The sequence below is a fragment of the Tachypleus tridentatus genome, chromosome 11 (assembly GCF_004210375.1).
Source record: "Tachypleus tridentatus isolate NWPU-2018 chromosome 11, ASM421037v1, whole genome shotgun sequence".
In the NCBI taxonomy this organism is placed as follows: Eukaryota; Metazoa; Arthropoda; class Merostomata; order Xiphosura; family Limulidae; genus Tachypleus; species Tachypleus tridentatus.
The window spans coordinates 89974608-89998206 of NC_134835.1; the positions used below are offsets into that span (position 1 = coordinate 89974608).

Sequence of the window (23599 nt, forward strand, 5' to 3'; positions counted from 1 at the left end):
TTCCTCAGTTAGAATATGCATTTCTGTAGAATTACATTTACAGAAGATCTTAAAAGGTCTTTTCTTCAGTTTTAATTGTTTAGTTATGTTCCTATAATATCTCAGTATTGTTTAAATTGAGATTCTGTATATCCAAAAATGTTACAAAAATACACAGGGTTTCATAGGGTGTCCTAACTTTTCCACATGACTGTACATAGCAACAACAATTAGATCTGTTATCAGAAATGCAAACATATCAACAATAATTTACAAAAACAGTAGTAAGAGCTTGACCAGACCGTCATTATTACAGAAATAGCAACAAAATACAAGCTTGACGAGCTATCATAATTACAAACAAGGCCAACATAATGACAAACATATCAACATAACTTTGGTCCGCTATTATAATTAGACACATTGTGACAAAAGCTTGACTAAACTGTGGCTTCTTCTTTAAATTTTGATGAACACAAACAAATGAACAAAACATTGTCCAGACAAAACCTAAGTGGTTTGTCAAACTATGGGATATTTATACACGTGACAACAAAATAATAACTAAAACTTAAACAGGATACAATTTCTACATAGTAGATAATAACATCTTGGTCAGACTATAGTAAGTAAAGAAGTTCTATAATACATCTGTCAGACTATTATAACTATAGTCAGAAATGGTATCAAAGATGTGGGCAAAGTGTACGCTTATTTAATTCATGGTGACGAAACCGTTGCTAAAGTATGTTCTCTACCAATGCAGGAAAAATAACCTGGTGCCATTTTACTCATCGAGGATATTATTTATTAAATATTGGAAAATTATACTTACAACCACACTGGCATAACCACAAATGCGATAGCAATTTTGCAAGACCGTGCTCATCAATAGCATGGTGTATTAAGCTTGATTTTATCGTGGTCACTATAACAAACAACCTTATCAAAACTTACCAAACAAAGTTCATTAGAGCACTGTAAATCATTACTACACTTTGGTAGTTACAGAATTAGAATAAAGCTTGATTGTATACTGGTCACTACAATAAACAACCTAATCAAAACTTCCAAATAACTTTTATTAGAGCACTCACTATAAATCATTACTACACTTTGGTAATTACAGAATACTTGTTATTTTCATTCAACAGGTTAGGTAACAAAAACACAGACAACTTTGAAAAACGTATTTATTATTGTAAACACAAAGTATAATACCTTTTGTTGCAACGTTTAACCAAGTTAATTTGGTTTAGTTCTAAATTTCGCGCAAAGCTACATGAGGGTTATCTCCCCTAGACGTCCCTAATTTAGCAGTGCAAGACAGAGGGAAAGCAGTTAGTCATCACCATTTACCACCGACTCTTGGGTTACTCTTTTACCAACAAAATGTTATGTTCACTACATTATAACGTCGCACAGCTGAAATGACGAGCATCTTAGGTGACAGGTTTCGAGCCCGCGACTAACAAGCCTTCTAAAAAAACAACCTAATGAGTATGATAAAGCAATAACACATTATATTTGTACCAGTATTTTAACAGCTCCGTAGGTAATTAATAACTTGATGGAGAAATATGAGGAACGTGGAAGTCTGATAACAGAATTTCTACTTTAAACTTTTATTATCGAACGACAAGAATTTTTGTTTGGAATTTCGCACAAAGCTACTCGAGGGCTATCTGTGCTAGCCGTCCCTAATTTAGCAGTGTAAAACTAGAGGGAAGGCAGCTAGTCATCACCACCCACCGCCAACTCTTGGGCTACTCTTTTACCAACGAAAAGTGGGATTGACCGTAACATTATACGCCCCCACGGCTGGGAGGGCGAGCATGTTTAGCGCGACGCGGGCGCGAACCCGCGACCCTCGGATTACGAGTCGCACGCCGTACGCGCTTGGCCATGCCGGGCCAAACGACAAGAACAGGAAACATGTTCAGATAGTTAATCTGTTGTATGGAACTAATTTCTTATCCTTAAATTGTTTGTTTTGGTTTTTGAATTTCGCACAAAGCTACTCGAGGGCTATCTGTGCTAGCCGTCCCTAATTTAGCAGTGTAAGACTAGAGGGAAGGCAGCTAGTCATCACCACCCACCGCCAACTCTTGGGCTACTCTTTTACCAACGAATAGTGGGATTGACCGTCACATTATAACGCCCCCACGGCTGAAAGGGCTAGAATGTTTGGCGCGACTGGGATGCGAACCCGCGACCCTCAGATTACGAGTCGCACGCCTTAACACGCTTGGCCATCCTTATCCTTAAATACGACAAAACGTGTGAGAAATTTTCTCATAATTCAAAATTCACTTTCATCTGTAAACGTACTAGTGAATCTACGATCCTCCATGAATTAAGCATCAAGTTCATTGTGGAAAAGAAAAATCTCTTCCAATTAAATTTACCAAAACAAGCGTGTGGGCGTTCTGTTTGTCAAAAACAAGCTTTAAAGATCCGTAAATAGAATTTCTTCCAAGCTCGTATTCATGGTAATCACAGTTTAGTATAATAATAGGTCATCAAGACATTCGTGATACCTGGAAGGCACGTAAAAAAAAACAAAACGAAATTAGATCCACCGCCATCTAAGAAACCTGATAATTTTAGTTCTTCAGAGGGTGGGCCTTTATTGCATCAAAGAGTGAGCTCTAAAAAAACAATTAACTCTAAATATGTATTATGTAAATAATATGTAAATAACTAGTTAGATTTTCCTCTTCATCATAGGTACTAATTTTGTTAACGAGCATTTTATTAAACAAAACAAAACAGAAGCTTTGTTATGCAAATATATATATATATATATATATAAAGTCATATCATGTTATGAAATTGAGATTCCAAACAGATATAGTTATAATTATCAGGTATCTATAAGTACAATACCTTTCAATATACTTAATTTTGCTAAAAATGTGTTATGGTCAGAGTTTCGTTTCGTAATAAAAGCGAAGTATCTTGATGTTTCCATGAAATCAAGGGTATCAATCACCATATTTCACCTCCAAATGGGAGCTAAACGTTTGGTAGTAATTCTTCTAGTAAACAGACATCTACAACAAGAGATTCATCCTCTTAGGGGAAAGTGTTCACGACCATCATTACCAGAGTTTTACAACTTCCTAGTCATCTGTGACAACGATTCATGGGGGGTCTCCCGCTGTCTGGACTGTAGCGACAACTGTCAACTGTGTCTTACTAGTCCCTCTGGATATTGAATAATGCGTCGTTCATGGCCAACAATTAAAAGTCAAGACAAATCTTTTCCTTGGGGCTTCGAGCTACGAACTAGCCGATTATAGGATTATGGGTTACCTTTGCAATAAATGTTGTTTTTTTTCGGGCTGATAGAAGCAATGTACTAGTTCCCAGAACCTCCTATACGATTTGGGTTGCACCTTAGGGAGATGGTTAAACAGTTTCAGTTAATTTCACCTCCTTCCTACGACCGTGGGAACAAGAATGTTACCTCGTAGTAAGTTGGTTTCCTGCTTCTTACGGCCATGTTGATTTTACCAAAAAAATAAGCTGTTTTCTGTTAAATCTACATTTTCTTCTTTTAATATATATAGTTGAAGAAATACTTGAGTTCTTTGGTTATCCATCAGTACTCTTCGTTGAGCAACGCTTCAAGAAAACACTTGAAGAATACTGTATATGTTTCTCATACTGTGATATATTTAAATCGTAATATATATATGTGCTTCTGTTATTTGAAAAAGTCGCATATTTTCTCAAAACTGAACGTCATATATTTATAATTTTTATATATACATATATATAAAACGTCACTAATGAATAATATTCTGGAAATTATTCGACTATTATCATAATACAACACTAAACTCAGGGGTTCAATTCCACTCTGTGGACGGCCCGGCATGGCCAAGCGTGTTAAGGCGTGCGACTCGTAATCTGAGGGTCGCGGGTTCGCATCCCTGTCGCGCCAAACATGCTTGCCCTCCCAGCCGTGGGGGCATTATAATGTGACGGTCAATCCCACTATTCGTTGGTAAAAGAGTAGCCCAAGAGTTGGCGGTGGGTGGTGATGACTAGCTGCCTTCCCTCTAGTCATCAAAAATGACTAATTTATCCCTTCTAAATTAGGGACGGCTAGCACAGATAGCCCTCGAGTAGCTTTGTGCGAAATTCAAAAACAAACAAACAAACCAACAATCCACTCTGTGGGCACAGCAGATAGCTTCCAGTCGCACAGCGGGATGTTTGTAGACTTACAACTCTAAAAATAGGGTTTCGCTACTCATGGTGAACAGATCACAGCCTTCCCATTGTGTAGTTTTGTGCTTAACTTCCAAAAAACAAATACACTATGTAGCTTTGATACAAAATAACAAACACAAATAAACACACGCTGTACATACACTTACATGACACTAAAGCTGTCTATTTGTTAGCCTACGTGAAATTTTTGTAACTACACTTTTTACAGTGAAAGGTCAGAATAAAACTGGTAATAATTCTTAAGCAATACAACTGAAAACTGTTGTAGTTTTATTAGGCACTGTGTTCTCTCAGTTTGCAAACACTGTGGGAATTACTGTTTCTTATTTAACATTTCAATAGCATAATCTAAAAAGCATCTAGTGATATTAATAAGGCTCATATTCCTTTCTTATTTTGGGTTTGCGGGTTCGAGTTTCGCATAGCTTAACTTCTTATTTCCTCTAAAAATAATTCTAATCGTGTGGGTTACAGTATTGTCGTAGGTTTGAAACCTGTATAGTCTAACTTTATATCCTCAGAAAATAATTCTAATAGTTACAGTATTGTCGTAGGTTTGAATCCTGCACAGTCTAACTTTATTTCTCACTTCTTCTTCGCCTGTTACATAGTGATGAACAACTTATACTACGTTGGATCTTCTATTGTTTGGTCCTGCGTTAGAGCTCTGGATTTTGGTTTAACATTTATTATTTACAATTTAAGGACTTTGAATTTGGCCCAGTAAAATGTATCTTTAAAAACCATTTATGACAGAAAAAAATAGGATGTGAAAGATGCAATGAATTTCAAAAAACACCTGAAACTCGAGCGCTTTCGAATATCTGACTATTCCTTTCAGAACGAGAAAAATATTCTAAAGCACTCGAGTTTTGGGTATTTTCTGCAATTCTTTAAGAACCAGGTGATAATTAATCAAGGCTTCACAGCACACAAACTAATCCTCTGAACCTGATGTTTCCATCTTTCTCATCTGGTTGATTAATAAACACATTTATATCCCTGGTTGATCATTGTCAGTACTTAGTTTACAATCAACATAATAGGTTAGTCAATGAGGGAAATATGTTTTCACACAAGTACTAAAATTCTCCTTAAAGATATTCGTTTTTGCCATGCATCCTATTAATTTTCAATAACAGGAGATTCTTACCAAAAGACATAACAAATTTAGTTTTGGAAATACAACCAAAATACAGAATAAAATACAGCGGGAAGACAGTTAAATTATTGAAGTTTGCTTGAACAGTATGATTGCTTCTCCTGTGTCTTCCGTTTTCTTACTACCCAAATTCATGTACTAATAAAACAATTTAATACCATACTGATTTTATCATCACGTACTTAAATAGTTATTACTCGGCATTATAAGTGTTATGTCAGTCATCCACTTAATTTGTTTACTTTATATAATATATATACACATCAAAAGGCTATTTTTGTTCTGCTAGGTTGGGTTAGTAGACCAATTTTCTGTGAATGTTAGTGTAGTAAGTACATTATCTATCATTACGAATCACGAGTTATGATGTTTATTGAAATCACGCACAAGTGATGCCAGTTTATTGTATTCACATCATTTGTACCTAGTCTTCATTCTGAACGAAAAATGCCCATGCTTTTTATTTAAAATTGCCCACAATGCCTTAGAAAACAATTCTGATTGAATGTTACTTTAATCTTTAAAATATATTAAATATATTACATATTTACAAGTGAATGTTTTTCTCTAATAGGTGTTTGCATATGGTGTTTACAATTACTACTGAAAGTACTTTTTTATTGTTAATTATAATAATTATCCATGTAAAATGTCTTTATTTCTAAATAAAACAGTTGTTATAATTGTAACCAAGCTATTTTTAAAACTTCAACTTCTGAACTTATTTGTTTTCATAAACTCGTATTAAAATATTTTATAATCACGTTAACGAATGTTTATATACTATGCTATTAGAATAATTATAAAACTCTTATTTATGTATCTTATTATATTAGGATGATTACGAAAATGTTAATATTTTATGCTATTATAATGATTATAAAACTCTTAATATCTTATGATACTACAGTGATTATTGAACTCTTAATATCGTAAGATATTAAGATGATTATAAAACTATTAATATCCTCAAGTTCAAAGAGGACCTCAAATTCAGACACTTGTTGTTTTTTATCTCTCAATTTTTACATGTTTTAATGTGCCTTCTAGTCAGTCCAAAATGTGTGTGTGTTTTCTTATAGCAAAGCCGCATTGGGCTATCTGCTGAGTCCTCCAATATGTGACATACACTTTTAGTTTAGAGCTGAAAAATATAATGTATGTATGTATGCTTTTGAATTTCGCGCAAAGCTACTCGAGGGCTATCTGTGCTAGCCGTCCCTAATTTAGTAGTGTAAGACTAGAGGGAAGGCAGCTAGTCATCACCACCCACCGCCAACTCTTGGGCTACTTTTTTTACCAACGAATAGTGGGATTGACCGTCACATTATAACGCCCCCACGACTGAAAGGGCGAGCATGTTTGGTGTGATGGTCAGCCGTTCTGAGATACATTTAAACGTGAAGTTGTTTTGTACATTATTCCTATTTTCGAAGAAAGTGAATTATTTTCATTATTGTAAACTCTAGGACTGCATATATCTGTATAAGACAGCTTGTTAGATTTCTTACAAATACAAAAAATCACAGTCTAACATTAAGCAGAGCATTGAACAGTAATGTAATATAACCTAGCTTGACCATTCAACTGTTTATTAGAATGTTTAGCCACGGGTCTCGAATAAAAATTTCCTAAAGTAAATCTCTTCCGTATCCGATATTTTCGGTCGAGTTTCCCTGCAGTGAGGATCACGAGCTTTCTTGTAGTAATGTACACGTGTTTTTCTGCAGTTCAAATTACAGTTCATCATTCGGTGTGCAGTTACTTTTCATCAGTGAAGTTGACGATGTTTTCTGTAACTGAACTTTAAGAGCTAATATTTCTCACAAGCTTTCTTAGAATGAATGTGCATGCACAAGTTGCAAATGTCGTTAGCTTGTTTAAGTACAAACAACATTTTTGGGATAAACTAAAACTAAAAAGATACATAATTAAACAAGCTTTTTCTGTCCTCCCCCCCAATATTTATAAGAGACCCCAAAAAGAAAAGTATACCAAAACATCCGATTGTTAATATAAGGAAGGTTATCGTATTTCATAAAATCTAAAGTTATCTTGGTAACTGAACGAAAATCAAATACATACGCTATATATAAAACACAAAAAAGAATATACAATTTACGATAAAATATTTGGTAAGTAAACAATGGGAAAGAATATACATGAAAAACCGCCTCCACAATATAATCTACAGGTGTTGTTTGTCAATAAGAATAGATCGCTTTAAACAAACTCTTTAATATGCTAATGTGTTTTCGGTGGAGATGGAGTAATTCTTCAGGTCAAAGCATACCTTCATTTGCAGTGGGGGCAGTTTAATGAGTTTAAAGAGCTGGGAAACCAGATCTGTTGTACATCATATAAAGAACTATAAAAGACAAGATTCAATTACATCACGCAATGCAAGAACATTCTGACTAACTAAAATGTACAACAAAAGCTGATTTCATTTTCATGACGTCATTTTCAGATAACATGGGAAGAAACTATTTATGCGCTACGCGAAATTCGTAAATTTATTGGTACTTTTTTCTGAGATGTGTTACAAACCAATGTCGTATACATTATATACAGAATTTAACAACTTGTATTAATTCTCTAGATCAATATAATTGATAGATGTTTGATTTATATATATAAAGTAAATACATTATTTGTTACAAAAAACAATAAACATTTCCACAGTCTTAACAAAATTTCATTTTATTATCATCATATTTCATAACAGTTACAAAATTTAGCGTAAAACAAATCGCAAATATAAATATAACAAACTGAAATACAGGAATGTAACAGAATAAACTGTTAATAATTGCGTGTGAGAAAAGTGAAATACTCATTTATATAGAACATCATCCTTTTAAGAACTGTTTTGATGATTTATTTTCCTTCTTAACCTTGTCTTTCATTCTGGATGACAAACTGTTACAATAAACCCATTTTAGAGAATTATTTATTGTCATAGAAAAATAAATATTATAAACGTAATGATCGCAGAGTTTTAACCTAAGTTACATTAAATATTATGAATAATATAGAAATAAAATTGTTGAATCTTTTCATTGTATACGAGGAGAATAAAAACAACTGTAGGTATGATAAAGTGTAAACAACTTCTGATCAAAGCAAACAACATAGATCAGAACTATAAGTTAACTCTGAGAATGAGTTATGTAGTCGTACTAATATACCTGTTCCAGAGCTCTGTTAAAATATGAAGTAATTAGACGTTACCTGAAGCATTCCAGCTAATTTTTGTTCGTTTTTACTTCGAAGGTTATACAGCTCTTTTAAAATATAAAGTAATTAAACGTTACCTGAAGCATTCCGGCTAATTTTTGTTCGTTTTTACTTCGAAGATTATACAGCTCTTTTAAAATATAAAGTAATTAAACGTTACCTGAAGCATTCCGGCTAATTTTTGTTCGTTTTTACTTCGAAGATTATACAGCTCTTTTAAAATATAAAGTAATTAAACGTTACCTGAAGCATTCCGGCTAATTTTTGTTCGTTTTTACTTCGAAGGTTATACAGCTCTTTTAAAATATAAAGTAATTAAACGTTACCTGAAGCATTCCGGCTAATTTTTGTTCGTTTTTACTTCGAAGATTATACAGCTCTTTTAAAATATGAAGTAATTAAACGTTACCTGAAGCATTCCGGCTAATTTTTGTTCGTTTTTACTTCGAAGGTTATACAGCTCTTTTAAAATATAAAGTAATTAAACGTTACCTGAAGCATTCCGGCTAATTTTTGTTCGTTTTTACTTCGAAGATTATACAGCTCTTTTAAAATATAAAGTAATTAAACGTTACCTGAAGCATTCCGGCTAATTTTTGTTCGTTTTTACTTCGAAGGTTATACAGCTCTTTTAAAATATAAAGTAATTAAACGTTACCTGAAGCATTCCGGCTAATTTTTGTTCGTTTTTACTTCGAAGATTATACAGCTCTTTTAAAATATGAAGTAATTAAACGTTACGTGAAGCATTCCGGCTAATTTTTGTTCGTTTTTACTTCGAAGATTATACAGCTCTTTTAAAATATGAAGTAATTAAACGTTACGTGAAGCATTCCGGCTAATATTTGTTCGTTTTTTAATCTGATATTTATACACCTCTTTTAGTGTATCGAGATAGCGTTACCTAAAGCATTGCGCTGTAATTTATTTTATTCGATGGTTATACAGCTCTTTTAAGACATGATAATTAAGATTTTAGAATAAACAACATGAAAAGATTAAGTCTATAATTTTTGTTATGTTCACCTGGAAGACATCGTCATTTTACGTTCTTAGTTATTAATATATAAGCGAAACACAAAACGAAAGAGTAAGTCAAGGTTTTACTTGACAGGCGTTATTAATAGCACGTATTTGTTTAGGAAGTATTTCGGACACTTGGAATTGCTATAGTAGCTCTTCGTTAGGTTGAAACGTCATCCAAAAAATTCATTTCATTTTTTTATAATTCTGTTGCACATTACAATATTTAAATTTAGTGGATGAAAACAGATCTTGCTCGTGAAAATTTCTTTTAATAAACCCAAGACCTATTAAACTTGGTTCACGCTCAAACCATATATAACTAAGAAACAACCAATTAATTTCAAGTTGTTATCGGGTCACACGAAATTAGCAGAATTTATGTCGCCCACTAGAAGGCGCAGTAGATATGTTGTATAATCAAGTTTATAATCGAACATTAAGCAAGCTTATTGCATTAATGTGATGCCGCACAAAATTATGTTTCGCCATGAATTTCTGGTTATTTCACTTTCAATATACCTTTCCAATTAAAGAATGATTAATACTCGCACCAAGACATTAAAAACATTGAAAGTTACAGTATATATGGCGAAATGAATAATTTTAGTGGGTAATCCAATTACAATAACAATTAAGGTAACAGATCTTCAATTATATCTAATTGGGGCAACACATAAGAACGTAGAGAAGTTATTGGCTCCACTATAACCACCTGTTTGATCAACAACCCAGGTACTCAAAGCTATCAGTAATATTTTCCTTAAAAAGAAATGCAATTCGACCTGACCACTATGTACACTGACAGCTTCTTACAATCATCCTTTTTAAGGAAATCGTACATATATCTTACTCAGACTAATACAGATTTTTTTACATGACAAAAACTATGTTTTTTGTTCAGGGTTTCTTACCGTTAAATGGAAGAAAAAACTTTTGGTGTGTATGTGTGTTTTTCTTATAGCAAAGCCACATTGGGCAATGTGCTGTGTCCACTGAAGGGAAACGAAAGAACTTTTAATAACAATAGCAACGACTTCTGATCTAACGTATCATTTTTTCTCATGGAATAATTTTGTGAATATTATAATTTAAAAATTATCGAAATGTTACTTAGCATAATATAATACAATACTTAACGATAAATGGAATGCCGTGTACTGTACAAACGTTACACACACACACACACACAAAACGATCAACGATTTTTTTTTGGTATTCTTATATACTTTGAGATGTTTCTGAATGTCCAATTTTTCGGCATTTCTTTTCCATTTATTAACATAACAGTATACTGCACTGAGCTATTGTTAATGTTGCAATAAATTATAAACGACAAAAACGTGTTTCTGTAGCACATTGTCTCTGCACGTTTCATAATAATTGTCTCTCTACTGCGATCCCGACATGACCAGATGTTTGGGTGCTTGACTCGAATCTGAGGGTCGCAGGCTCGAATCCCCGTTCCACCAAACATGGTCCCTCTTTCAGCTATGAGGATGTTACAATGTGACAGTGTATCCCAATGTTCGTTGTTAAAAGAGTAGCCCGAGAGTCGGCGATGGATGGTGATGACTATTTTCTCTCTAGGATAGCTCTCCTGAAGCTTTGCGCGAAATTCAAATCAAACAAACAAACCCTAGTGTGAGGATGATTATAATTTCACATTTTAGTACGTGATATAGGTAATATTTGATCACAAATGTAAAATTAGACAATAAAAGTTTAAATTTGAAAAAACGTAGCTACATCAGTGAAGTATTTATAAAGCAAAAAAAATTCTGTTCATGTTCTCATTTGAGTATTTTTCTCAGAAATAAATACGAGAAATTAATGATGTGATTAACATGCATGGTCAATTATGTGGCAATGGTTGAAGAAATCCTACAAAATATCATGTTCAACTAAAAGAAGAGAGACAGCATCTTACTATACTGTTTTCGTTATGAATCTACATGATAAAATAAACTATAGAAAAAATGCTTTATCAATCAAAGAATAAATGATTTATCCAATAACGTTTATTGTATACACTCTAACGATGTTCTAATCAATAAACACTAACAAAAATAATAGGTTTGAAGTGGTTTGAAGCATTTGGATGGCACTGCTTAACAAAATGGCGATTACTCGAGGAATAAACCTTTTAAGTTCATTCGTTAATTTTGTAGGAAGACATGAGTAAGGTATTCATTCGTTTATTGTTAATATACGCTATTCATACTGTATCACAATATCAAATTTACAATATTAAGAAAGATGTAGTACTTAAGGTACAGTGTACGTATAATATGTGCTGCTACGTATATCCTATAAGGTTGAAACTTTGAATCGAAAAACTAAACAAAACACTGTTTGAGCTAAATAAACATTGGAACCGCCATAGACAAGAAGTACGGATAAATATGTAAGAATTTCAAAAAGAAGGATACAAAATGAAAAACATATATATCAAGATCAATTCACTATATTTTTTACTTGATGTGTGCTTACAGATAAGCGAGTTAAATATAGACGCAGGGGTCTTTATAGCTGAGGTCATTTCTCGTATAGCATTCATTCTTTTGTTGGTATTCCGATATATGCTTGATACATAGAATTTCAGGTTGTCAGAGACACAATTAAAACGTTGCTCATGACAGATCTCCGTTCAGAACATGATTACGCCTACTGACGGATATTTTAATAACGAGAGCCAACACCAGAGGTGAACGGTAAAAAAGGTGTGTGTTATTTAAACGTTGATTGGCTAACGTCACATGGCCTTCGATATCAGGGGCGGACTACAAAGAGCGATTGCAGTGTCTTGAAACGAGTTCTAATTTTAGTTTACCGTGGTTCTTTGATTTTGTTGGGATGTATATAAAAAACAGTCGTCATTTTAAAGAATTCTTTAGAGTACACTGATCGACAGATCGTACCCTGAGGCCGTATGTGACACTTTAACAACTACAGGACGTAAAGTGAACCGATTCTGTATTTTCTCGGGTGTGAGTCGTTAAGAGCATCGGTAATTTATGAGATTATGCAGGTACCTTTGTAAACTGAATTAAACGCACTGACTCGGTGTAGAAAACGTTTTAACTCTTACGAAGTAGTGTAATATATATATGGCACTGGACACTGGCAATTCCCACGAAATGGCTAACAGTCGCGAGCCAGATAAGATGAGGAAAATCTCGGACGTAAACGAGCAGAGAAATAGTCGAAACCAGATTAATTTCTCGAACCATAGCCAGGTTCTGACACCGTCTGTCGGGACTGCTAGGTCGCTGAAATTTTCAATTGAAAATATCTTATCTCCAAACTTTGGGAAGGCTGCAAATGAACGGCGGCAAAGTCCGATAAAAAACCCCAAAACACTCAAACAGAAGGTTCCTGCCGTAAGTGGTACCGCGGAAAACAACACGGATAAGGCTAGTACCTCGCCACCACATCAAGCTTTACCGCACTGGCCAGCATGGGTTTTCTGCACTAGATACTCAGACAGGCCCTCTTCAGGTGAGTTCAAGATCAAATGTATTGTGTGCACGTTTTCGCCTTGAGTACAATGGCAGCTTAGTAAAGCTAACAATATACTTAACGGATTTATTTGAATGGAACTAATAAACTGCAATCATCTTGTTAAATGTGTTTACTGTAAAGCAAACGCGAAACAATCGTGTCGTAAATTAAAGCATACATTTATACAAGTAAACATCTATAAACCTTACACATTTATACCCTGATGCATAATTCTACCCAGTGGGACAGCGGCATGTCTGCGGACTCCCACCGTTAAAAACCGGGTTTGGATACCCGTGGTGGGCAGATCATAGGTAGTCAGTCTATTGTGTAGATTTGTGCTTAATTCTAAAACAAACAAATTATGCCTAATATATATATATATGTTTGTGAAAGTTTACAATATACTGATTAAGAAACACAACAATAACATACTTAATTCCACAGATATTATTGGTCAATTTAAAACCAGATTATTCTATCGTCGACGATATCTTTGTATCCATTAGTTACATTCATACAGCTAAAATAAATAATAAATTCGGAAATTTAATTCCCGTGAGGACTTTTTCCAGGCTATCTGGTTTATGATGCTAATAATATAGTTTGAATATAAATATGAGGGGGATAACATTGTGGAATGATAAGAACTAAGTAAAATATTTCAAAAAGTACAAAATTTTCGAGTTAGTGTTAAAAACGGGAGAAAGACGTTAAAAGAAATGCAATGTGACGAGACGTATCAGCACGGATACACACTTTATGCCAGTTATTTAAGAAAGTGTAATGTGGGATCAACTTGTTTGTGCAGCTAAAACAGTTGGTAAAAGATGTGGAAATTGTGTTTTGTTGTTGTAGCGACTTTATGACTGATTACGTTTGTAACTGGAATATATTTGCTCTTTTATATATGAAGCTTTATATTTTAAAAAAATAAACAACAACAACAAATTAACAAAGTTAATTTCCCGTGAATAATAATTTAGGCTTAATATTAAAGATAATCCTGACGATATGCTGCTAAACCTAATATGAGCCTCGAGAACACGGGAAAGACGCGTTATATTACAGATGTTCTGTTTCTGTACAATCTAGTTAATGGTGGGTAAATTACAGTAGACTTTCAGCAGTCACTAATCTCAAGGAGCTAATTGTCGCATTAAAACATACGTTGTAAAATTATATGATTACAAGGGTAATTTATTTTGTTTGTGCTTATTGCATACGTAAAAGCGTTTACATTGTAAAAGATATATCGATAAAAGTCATTTGTACTTTTACGCTCTTCTAGCTTTAGCTTAGTGTCCACAAAAAAAAGTAAACTTAAGTAACTTTTAATTAAACAGTTAGTTCATATATATTATATACAGTTCCATATCTGACTTCAGAAAATGAATTTTTAAACAAACGTTTCATCTTAATGACAAACAAGAAACGTTTTTGAATTTTTATGAGCATTAAAAAAGAATTAAATCACACTTGATGTTTCAGAATAATGTTACAACAAATGTTCAGTGATTTTGTGGTTGCATGGATATTTTTGCAAGGTTCAATTAAAACCTAAGAAAAAAGAAAACAAAACGACAATATTTTAAATTCAAAATGATTTATTTTATAGTAACAGTCCTAACTGCGTAACATACATATTAAAATATAAATGTTGGTAATCTAGCAAACTAAAAGAACAAAGGCAAGTTAGCTTGAAAGTTATAATGCCACTCCAGTCACCTAAGTTGATCAATTTTATTATTCTCCTATTTAATCTACAATTAACACAGACAGCATTTAATCCCATATGAAAGATGTAATAATGTGTCATGGGAGGTTGAGGTCCAATCTTTCTCTACGACAAACAGTTATGTTTACAATGATTATTATGAAACTACAAGATTGAGCATAACAACACACAGACGTATTTTGATTCAACTAGCGCGCCACCTTGTGATGTTTTAGTAACACACTTGCTATTCTTCGTTGATGAAAGTTTACATCCGTTATTTTTTGTAGACGGATAAGACTGACGTATACTACTTGTAACATTATTTTTTATAGATCGATAACTGTAACATATACTACTTGTAACATTAATTTTTTACAAACGGATAAGTGTAACGTATACTATTTGTAACATTAGTTTTTATAGACAGATAACTGTAGCGTATACTACTTGTAACAGTATTTTTATAGGTAGATAAGAGTGGCATATACTACTTGTAACAGTATTTTTATAGATAGATAAGAGTGACGTATACTACTTGTAACAGTATTTTTTATAGATAGATAAGAGTGACGTATACTACTTGTAACAGTGTTTTTTATATATGGATAAGTGTAACGTATACTGCTTGTTACAGTACTTTTTTATATCGATAACTGTAAAGTATACTACTTGTAACATTGGTTTTTATGGATAAGAGGGACATATACTACTTGTAATAGTAATGTTTTATAGATGGATGCGTGTAACGTATACTACTTGCAACAGTAAATTTATTTATAGATGGATAACTGTAACGTATACTACTTGTAATAGTATTTTGTTATTGATAGATAAGTGTGACACATACGACTTGTAACAGTTTATAAGTTAACTGATAATCAGTATTTCTGTCAATTGTTCTGAATACGAAATGTTAGAAACAACTGTAGGGTAATCAGTGTGTCAAAGCTATGCTCTGAGGATCTTGGATTCGAGACGTGGCGCTACAAAACGCTTTTAACATACTGTGGGTAAACTATAAGAACAACAGACAGTTGGTTAATAGTAGCCCCTATAGGTGGCAGGCTGCTTGCCTTCATTCACATTCACACTTCTGGCCATTTATTTCATTGTGTACAGAAGGCGAACAAACAATTAATTTATTTGTCGGACAATGCGATATGCTGTTGAGAAAACTGACCGAAACAACTCATATTTTTGAAATATGGAAGGAAACATGTCTCACGTGTCCAGTGTTCAGTTTTAAAGGTTTTTTTTTCAAGTTAGTTTCTTCTCTTTTGATTTGTGCATCTGTATCGTACAACTCTCAAACAATATCTTCCTTATACACTTTATATTAAAGGTGGCATTCTCATATCACAACTGAATGTTGTTCGACCTTCCTCGTGGTAACCGTGATTTTAATTGAAAATGTTATTTTTACGTACGCCTAAGACATCAGATATACTTTCCAAAATGGATCAAAATAAACCAGTTTGGAGTGGTAAATAGACAACAGAAATATAAAACAATAGCAAATAAACAACAAGTCTCCCCGTGTTTCTGAGAATTATATCCATGTCTGTGTATATATATATATATATGTATGTGTGTGAGAGAAAAATTGAGTACAGAAAGTAACATTGTGGAGTAAAATTACAGTAATACCGGTAATACTTATATTATCTATAAGTCGTAATACTTATATTATCTATAAGTCGTAATACTTATATTATCTATAAATCGCAATACTTATATTATCTATAAGTCGTTATTATGACTTAACTTCTCTCTTATATCAGAATAGATCTTTATTCGATACATATTTGGCATATTTTATCTAAATTTATCATAAAGAGGAAGAAAACTAATTGAATAATATTGTATGAAAACAGTTGTAATCATAGCAGTATTAGCCTGGTATAATAAGGTCAAGCACACTTTATAAAGACGATGTTTCAGATACCGTGCTGTCCTTGGAACTGCATCGTTCGTACTTATTCTAATAATTATGATTGCACACTATTCCTATCCCAACAAGCTTCTGCGAAAAATTGCAAGGTCATACTTAGACCACACATTTTGACAAATTTTCCAGACATCATTTACTTTAACTGGTCGTCGACTTCAGATATCACGTTTAAGCAGATGAAAGGAAAAACAGGCTACCTGGTGCTGCACTTGACAGATATGTGGTGGAATAAGATTATAGTGATTTCAGATGGAATTGTGGAACTTTTTCCTCAACTTCCGATCCTTGTTTAATACATTGTTAATGGTGCTAAGAAATATGCCCAGCTTCAACAAAAAGTTTTTTTTTTTTTGATTAAAAGGTCCTCTTTCGTTATCATAAATCTCATTATATGAATTAGGTCATTGCTCCAGATTACGAGGGATTTTTGTTTTCACGGCTAACAGTGAATACTCTCTTCTTTGAATCTGCATCGTTTAAAAGTCTGATTGTATGAATGTTTCTCGGAAAGATTTTGACATTTCTACTTATCTATAAGTTTATCAGTCTGCCACTGTCGAACTGTCTAAATCAAAATTGTAGGGGGATAAACATGTCGCCTGTAGCATTTACGCCTCACTTCTGTAGGAAAAAGGCCACCATATTAGCATACGAAAATAGTTCAGTTAAAGTGGAATTAGCTATCTGTAGAATGCTTCAAAAATAGTATTCTTACTTAACTTCAAACAATCGAGGACTAGAGGTTCTTAAATAAAGCAAAATGAACAAAAACGCACGTATAAAATTTATGTCATAAAACTGTTTCAAATTGAAAACAATTCATGATGAAATTTCTACATTCAAGATATTCACGAAACAAATTACTCTACGGGTCGAATAATTATAAAAAGAAACTACCTGCTTTACTACTTTACATCTACAGGAGGATGTTTGTTTTTCCGAAAAGAAAATTCACGAAACATTAGCTAAAATTTAAGTGATTATGTTAATATTATTTCTCTTAAAACATCACAAGTTTGTTTTTGATCTTGTTCTACTTAAGTAACCATGTGTGAGACGCGATAATAGAATTGAGTACAATGTTTTTGTTTAAAACAAAAGTTTTTATGTCCAGGTTACATTTGTTTTGGTTTTCTCAAACAAAAAATGTATTACCTAGCAAAGAAACGTAAGTGGTTAAGATCAGGAACTGAGAGTGTCCTCTTCACTTAGAGTACATTCCCTAGTATCTCACTTGTGTGTAACTTTCTTATAATTGTCTTTTTGTCTTTAAAAAATGCTTATTTCCTGTGACAAGGGGAAAGCTGTTCTTACAAAATGCGTTATTTATTCATTGCTTTGGTAATGATTAACACATCTAACAGCACAATCAGTTATATTTATAAACATCAGTCTTACGAAACACACTACTTGCTTTAAATGTCTATCTTGAATAAAACATTATTTTGAAATTTTATGCTTGTCAAGTGACTAATATTCTGTTTGAACACTTGATTTACATTAAGAAAATTGCATATTTAAGGCCTGACTCGGCCTTGTGGCTGATGTGCCGCGCTGCGTACCGAGGATGCATGGTTTGAGCCAACACTTCCAGTTGTTAGCGCATCGTAAAGGTGACGCTTGAACTCGTTATTCTCTTCAAAAGCTGAACAAAGCGTGCTGCTAGCTAGCTGCCATTTCTTTGGTCAGTAGCTCAAATTAAAGGACGACTATACCTGTCGAAAAAGGAACAGGCTATTGAGACTGAAAATTGTGATTCCTCTTTCCATTTGTAAAATAAACCTCTCTATGAGTCTAATTTGTTTATAAAAATATATTAAACTTGTACATTCACAAACACAAAACCACGTTTATGTTTACGTACCGAATGACAGTGTCAAAGATATTGTAGAGTTAGAACACTAAATTACTAGTTTATGCTATAGACCAGCCGAATTATTTTTAAATATAATATCAGTACTATAAAAAGCTTTAACAAAATTTATAGTTGTATTTTTGTAACGGAATATTAACGGTAGCACTTTAACTATGTTTTTGGAACACCTTTTCAATCCAGCAAATTCTCGTTGTTTATATCAAGTGAATGATTTGTAAACTTATTTAGACACTAAAACAATGACAATTCTACAAAAATTTTAATATCTAACAAAATATCGAACTCAGGTTTTAATAAACAAAATAAAATTTGCTTCGAAATAGTTTCTAAACATACCGTAGTTTAAAGTGGCGTATGATCAAACAAAGCATACATAAAAGAGTCTCGCACGTTTAAAGAATATTGTCAGTTGCATGTAAGATCTAAAATATCAGCACAGTGCTTCAATAGGAGAAATCACAAAAAAAATGTTTAAAATAGGAGTTTTTATGGTATTCTTATAATTATAGGCTCTAAGACACTGCAACTGATTCGTTAAATATCATATTAATATGCCTTGTTCAATGGTCTATATATAGCAAAACATTGAGACACGATTTGCAACAGTTCTTGGATATAGATACTACGTGTAAAACATGCTAATATTACTTAGTAGGTAGCGAACTGTATGACTTAATATTTTTCATTGTATGATATTAGGCTTGCGAATTTGTTTTAGTATTAAATAAAGTAAACATTATATGTTAGTAGCTCTCCCCCCCCCCCCCTAATAGATTTTGGATATAAAGTTTTAGTATATGTACTTCTCTAGTTTAGGAATTTATAAGTCTGTAATCTGTCCATTAAGTATATATTCAAAATATCTTGTTTTAAGTTCATAAGTGTATAACCAGTTCTCAAAGTAAACTGTGAATGAACTTTGACAAAAAGTGATAAAAAGTAATGAAAATCTATAACATACCAGAAATATTGTTTCTATATTCTCTCCAACTGTGTTAGAGCACAGACAAGAAGTTAAAGAAACCGACAGGTTTATAGAGGTTACGGACACTGATTTCATGTGCTTTTGTTGTTTACATTTTTTATTAACACTAGGTAACGCAAACACGTTGTCAAACATATTTAGTTAATCATTATTATTATACCGCTAGTTGCTACACAAACAACAACAACAAAACATAACACAGGAATCCTGAAAGTTGGGAGATTTACAATAACTTATCTCTCATATGTCATTAATTCCAAATTTTACAATCGTATACCACCAGTTAGAAGTTTTACAATGATACCAGTTGTATTCCATCACTACCGTCTTATAAAAACATCGTATGTTATGAGTTACTAGTCTTACAGTAATACTTACCAACCACATACCATCAGTTACCAGTTTTACAATAATACTTACAGGTCTTATACAATCAGTTACTAATTTTGTATTAACATCAGTTTTACCATAACATTTACCAGTCATATGCGTTTGGTGACCAGTGTTATAGCAACGCTTGACAACCGTCTATAATTACTAGTTTTAAAATACCACTTACCATCTCTATATCATCATTTACCAGTTTTATAATAATACCGATCGTATGCCACCAGTTACCAATTTTTATCGTGAAACCTACCACTCATATACCCCCAAGTACCAGTTTTAGAATAACACTTACTAGCTGTATACCATCATTTGCCAGTTTTATATCAACATTTACCACCTGCATATAATCAATTACCAGTTATAGACCAACTCGTATAATTTTCATAGCAATACTAATGAGGCTTATATATCAATGAGCTAATCTTTCTGTAAATCAACTAAACATTTATAACCATCAACCCTTGTATATATCAAAAGTTATCATGATGTGCTAAAAACACAATTTCGGAAAGTTATCAGATATTAATAATCACTTATCAGGGTTTTACCAAACATTTACAAGATCAAACACTTCACATAAACTTCGCTTATGGTTTGAGAGGTATGATATTTTAAGCAATATTTCCACTTTATAGACGGAAAACATAAAGACATTGAAGCAGGTTGCTAGTTTTGAATTATAATATAACCGTCGCTTGTTTCATACACTGTTTAGATTCCCTGGTGCCTTTATGCATGTTACTTCTGAAGTTGTAACAAAGATTATTGAAAAAACAACAACATGTAAACTAAAATATCATTAATGTTAGTAATAATTAATTTTACAAAAGATTAAATTATATTTAAGTCTGAAGTAGTTTTGGGATATTTTAACGTGGTTGTGCGACAAGAAATCCACTTTAATCTGGCAATGAACGTTTGAGCGGTAAAGCTAACGCAGATGCGAGTGACCGATATGCCTTTCCTCGAGTTGAATTCATCAACAACCCCATATTTTTCTGTCATGGTTCTAAAATTAGTACATTCAATATTTCCACAAGTTTTTTGCATCACATTTACAGTGTTAATTCTGGAAAATCTCCGTAACGCATTCCATGACACTTAATGTACGTATAGAGAGTATATTCGGTACGGTTAGAACAACAACAAAATATTATTTATTAAGTTTGTTATTATAAACTGTTTTGAGACAAGAGATTGTTTGTAAGTCCAACTAAATGGCTACATGCACTGATCTAGAACCTCAATGTGTAAGCAAACTTGTTGTTTCATTCATTATTATACATGTTCATAAATATTAGATAGTTCCCACTGATAAAAAAGTCCTTATAATAAAGGTCTCAGCTTCTTTTTAGTATACAGGAGAGGTTCTCGGGCTGATATTCATGAATGTGTTATAAAATTATGAAGAGCATTTTGCGTCAAGGGTTACGTTAAAAACTCGAAATCTGAAAATTTTAACATTTGGCAACAGTAACTTTTTATATAGTGTTGATATCTGAAGTCGGGTATATCTCAACTTTCCGTTATGCAGATATGGAGTTAAATGATTTGTTTGTTTTTGGAATTTCACGCAAACTTCACGAGGGCTATCTGCACTAGCCATCCCTAATTTAGACTAGAGGGAAGGCAGCTAATCGTCATTTCCCACAGCCAATTCTTGTGTTACTCTTTTACCAATGAATAGTGGGGTTGACCATCACTTTATAGCACCCCTACGGCTGGAAGGGTGAGCATGTTTGACTTGACGTGAATTGAACCCGCGACCTCAGATTACGAGTCGAGCGTCCTAACCACGTGGTCATACCAGGCCAAGGAATTAAAGGAACTGTTTATCGAGTGCTGTAAATTATTTAGTATATTGCGTGGCGCGCTGGGATAAAAAGAATCAGATGCATCGTGGACGAAAAACGTTTTAAGACCACTATCCTATACATTACACCAGGATAATTGTCATAGAAAGGATAGACGAAACAAACGGGAAAAAATAAAACAAAAAATATTAAAAAAGAAAGGAAAGACAAGGGAAAAACAACTTCCTGATCACCATTCATTGTTGTAGCTAAACATTGACGTTTTTACACATCCGAAGTTTGTGAATTATGGTTGCTAATAGCGATGTAGTAACAACGTTAATATTAACAAAAAAGGAACTATTTTTTAGCTGAAGATATTTACTTCTGTACTTATTTTCAGTGTGAGAATCATGAGTTACGCGGATTTGTATTAAATTTGAAAAAGGGTGCGTTGGCTTCAAAAGTTTTATAACCGCTGCACTAAGAAAACTAATTTTATACAGACGTCTCAAATCTCACATTTTAACCACCAGTACACTGCAGATGACCCATAACGTACGGTTTGAGTTCCAGATAACTCTATACAGACTTCTACAATCTCTCACTTTAACTATCGGTACACTGGATATAATTTATAAAATACGATTTGATTACAGCTCTAACTTTATATTTTTTACAACCGAAGTTAAGGCATTAAAGTAAGACAATTTGGGATTAAAATTGTGCAGGATAATTTGCCAGGTTTTTAGTTTTCAATATATTTTGTTTTCATTATCATTGTGTGTGTTTCTAACTGTATATTAAGATCCTGTATATTGTAAAATGAAGGCTCATAGCATTTTTCACGGAAGTTGTTTATGCATACAGCCTTGGATCATCCGTACGTCATCACAATCCAGTAATACTTTGTTACTTCCAATCATCAAGCTACAGTATTTCTCATTTTAAGTATCGGCCATCTCTTGATCGTAAAACTACCATAATTAATTGTTTATACTTAAAGATCCACTATTCTTACATCATTAAACTATGACGATAGGTTGATATTTCAAACCTAGATCAACGTCAGTAAACTATGACGATAGGTTGATATTTCAAACCTAGATCAACGTCATTAAACTATGACGATAGGTTGATATTTCAAACCTAGATCAACGTCATTAAACTATGACGATAGGTTGATATTTCAAACCTAGATCAACGTCAGTAAACTATGACGATAGGTTGATATTTCAAACCTAGATCAACGTCAGTAAACTATGACGATAGGTTGATATTTCAAACCTAGATCAACGTCAGTAAACTATGACGATAGGTTGATATTTCAAACCTAGATCAACGTCATTAAACTATGACGATAGGTTGATATTTCAAACCTAGATCAACGTCAGTAAACTATGACGATAGGTTGATATTTCAAACCTAGATCAACGTCAGTAAACTATGACGATAGGTTGATATTTCAAACCTAGATCAACGTCAGTAAACTATGACGATAGGTTGATATTTCAAACCTAGATCAACGTCATTAAACTATGACGATAGGTTGATATTTCAAACCTAGATCAACGTCAGTAAACTATGACGATAGGTTGATATTTCAAACCTAGATCAACGTCAGTAAACTATGACGATAGGTTGATATTTCAAACCTAGATCAACGTCATTAAACTATGACGATAGGTTGATATTTCAAACCTAGATCAACGTCAGTAAACTATGACGATA

The 23599-nt window shown here is 33.1% G+C and overlaps 1 protein-coding gene across 1 annotated transcript in view; it reads left to right on the forward strand.

Moving 5' to 3' along the window:
- The first annotated feature begins 12476 nt into the window (after positions 1–12476).
- LOC143232737 (homeobox protein engrailed-like) overlaps positions 12477–23599 on the forward strand; it is a 38884-nt gene continuing 27761 nt past the window's right edge. Inside the window, exon 1 of the mRNA XM_076468520.1 lies at positions 12477–13150. Coding sequence (XP_076324635.1) covers positions 12760–13150 — 391 coding nt within the window. The 5' untranslated portion in view covers positions 12477–12759. The remainder of the gene's footprint in view (positions 13151–23599) is intronic.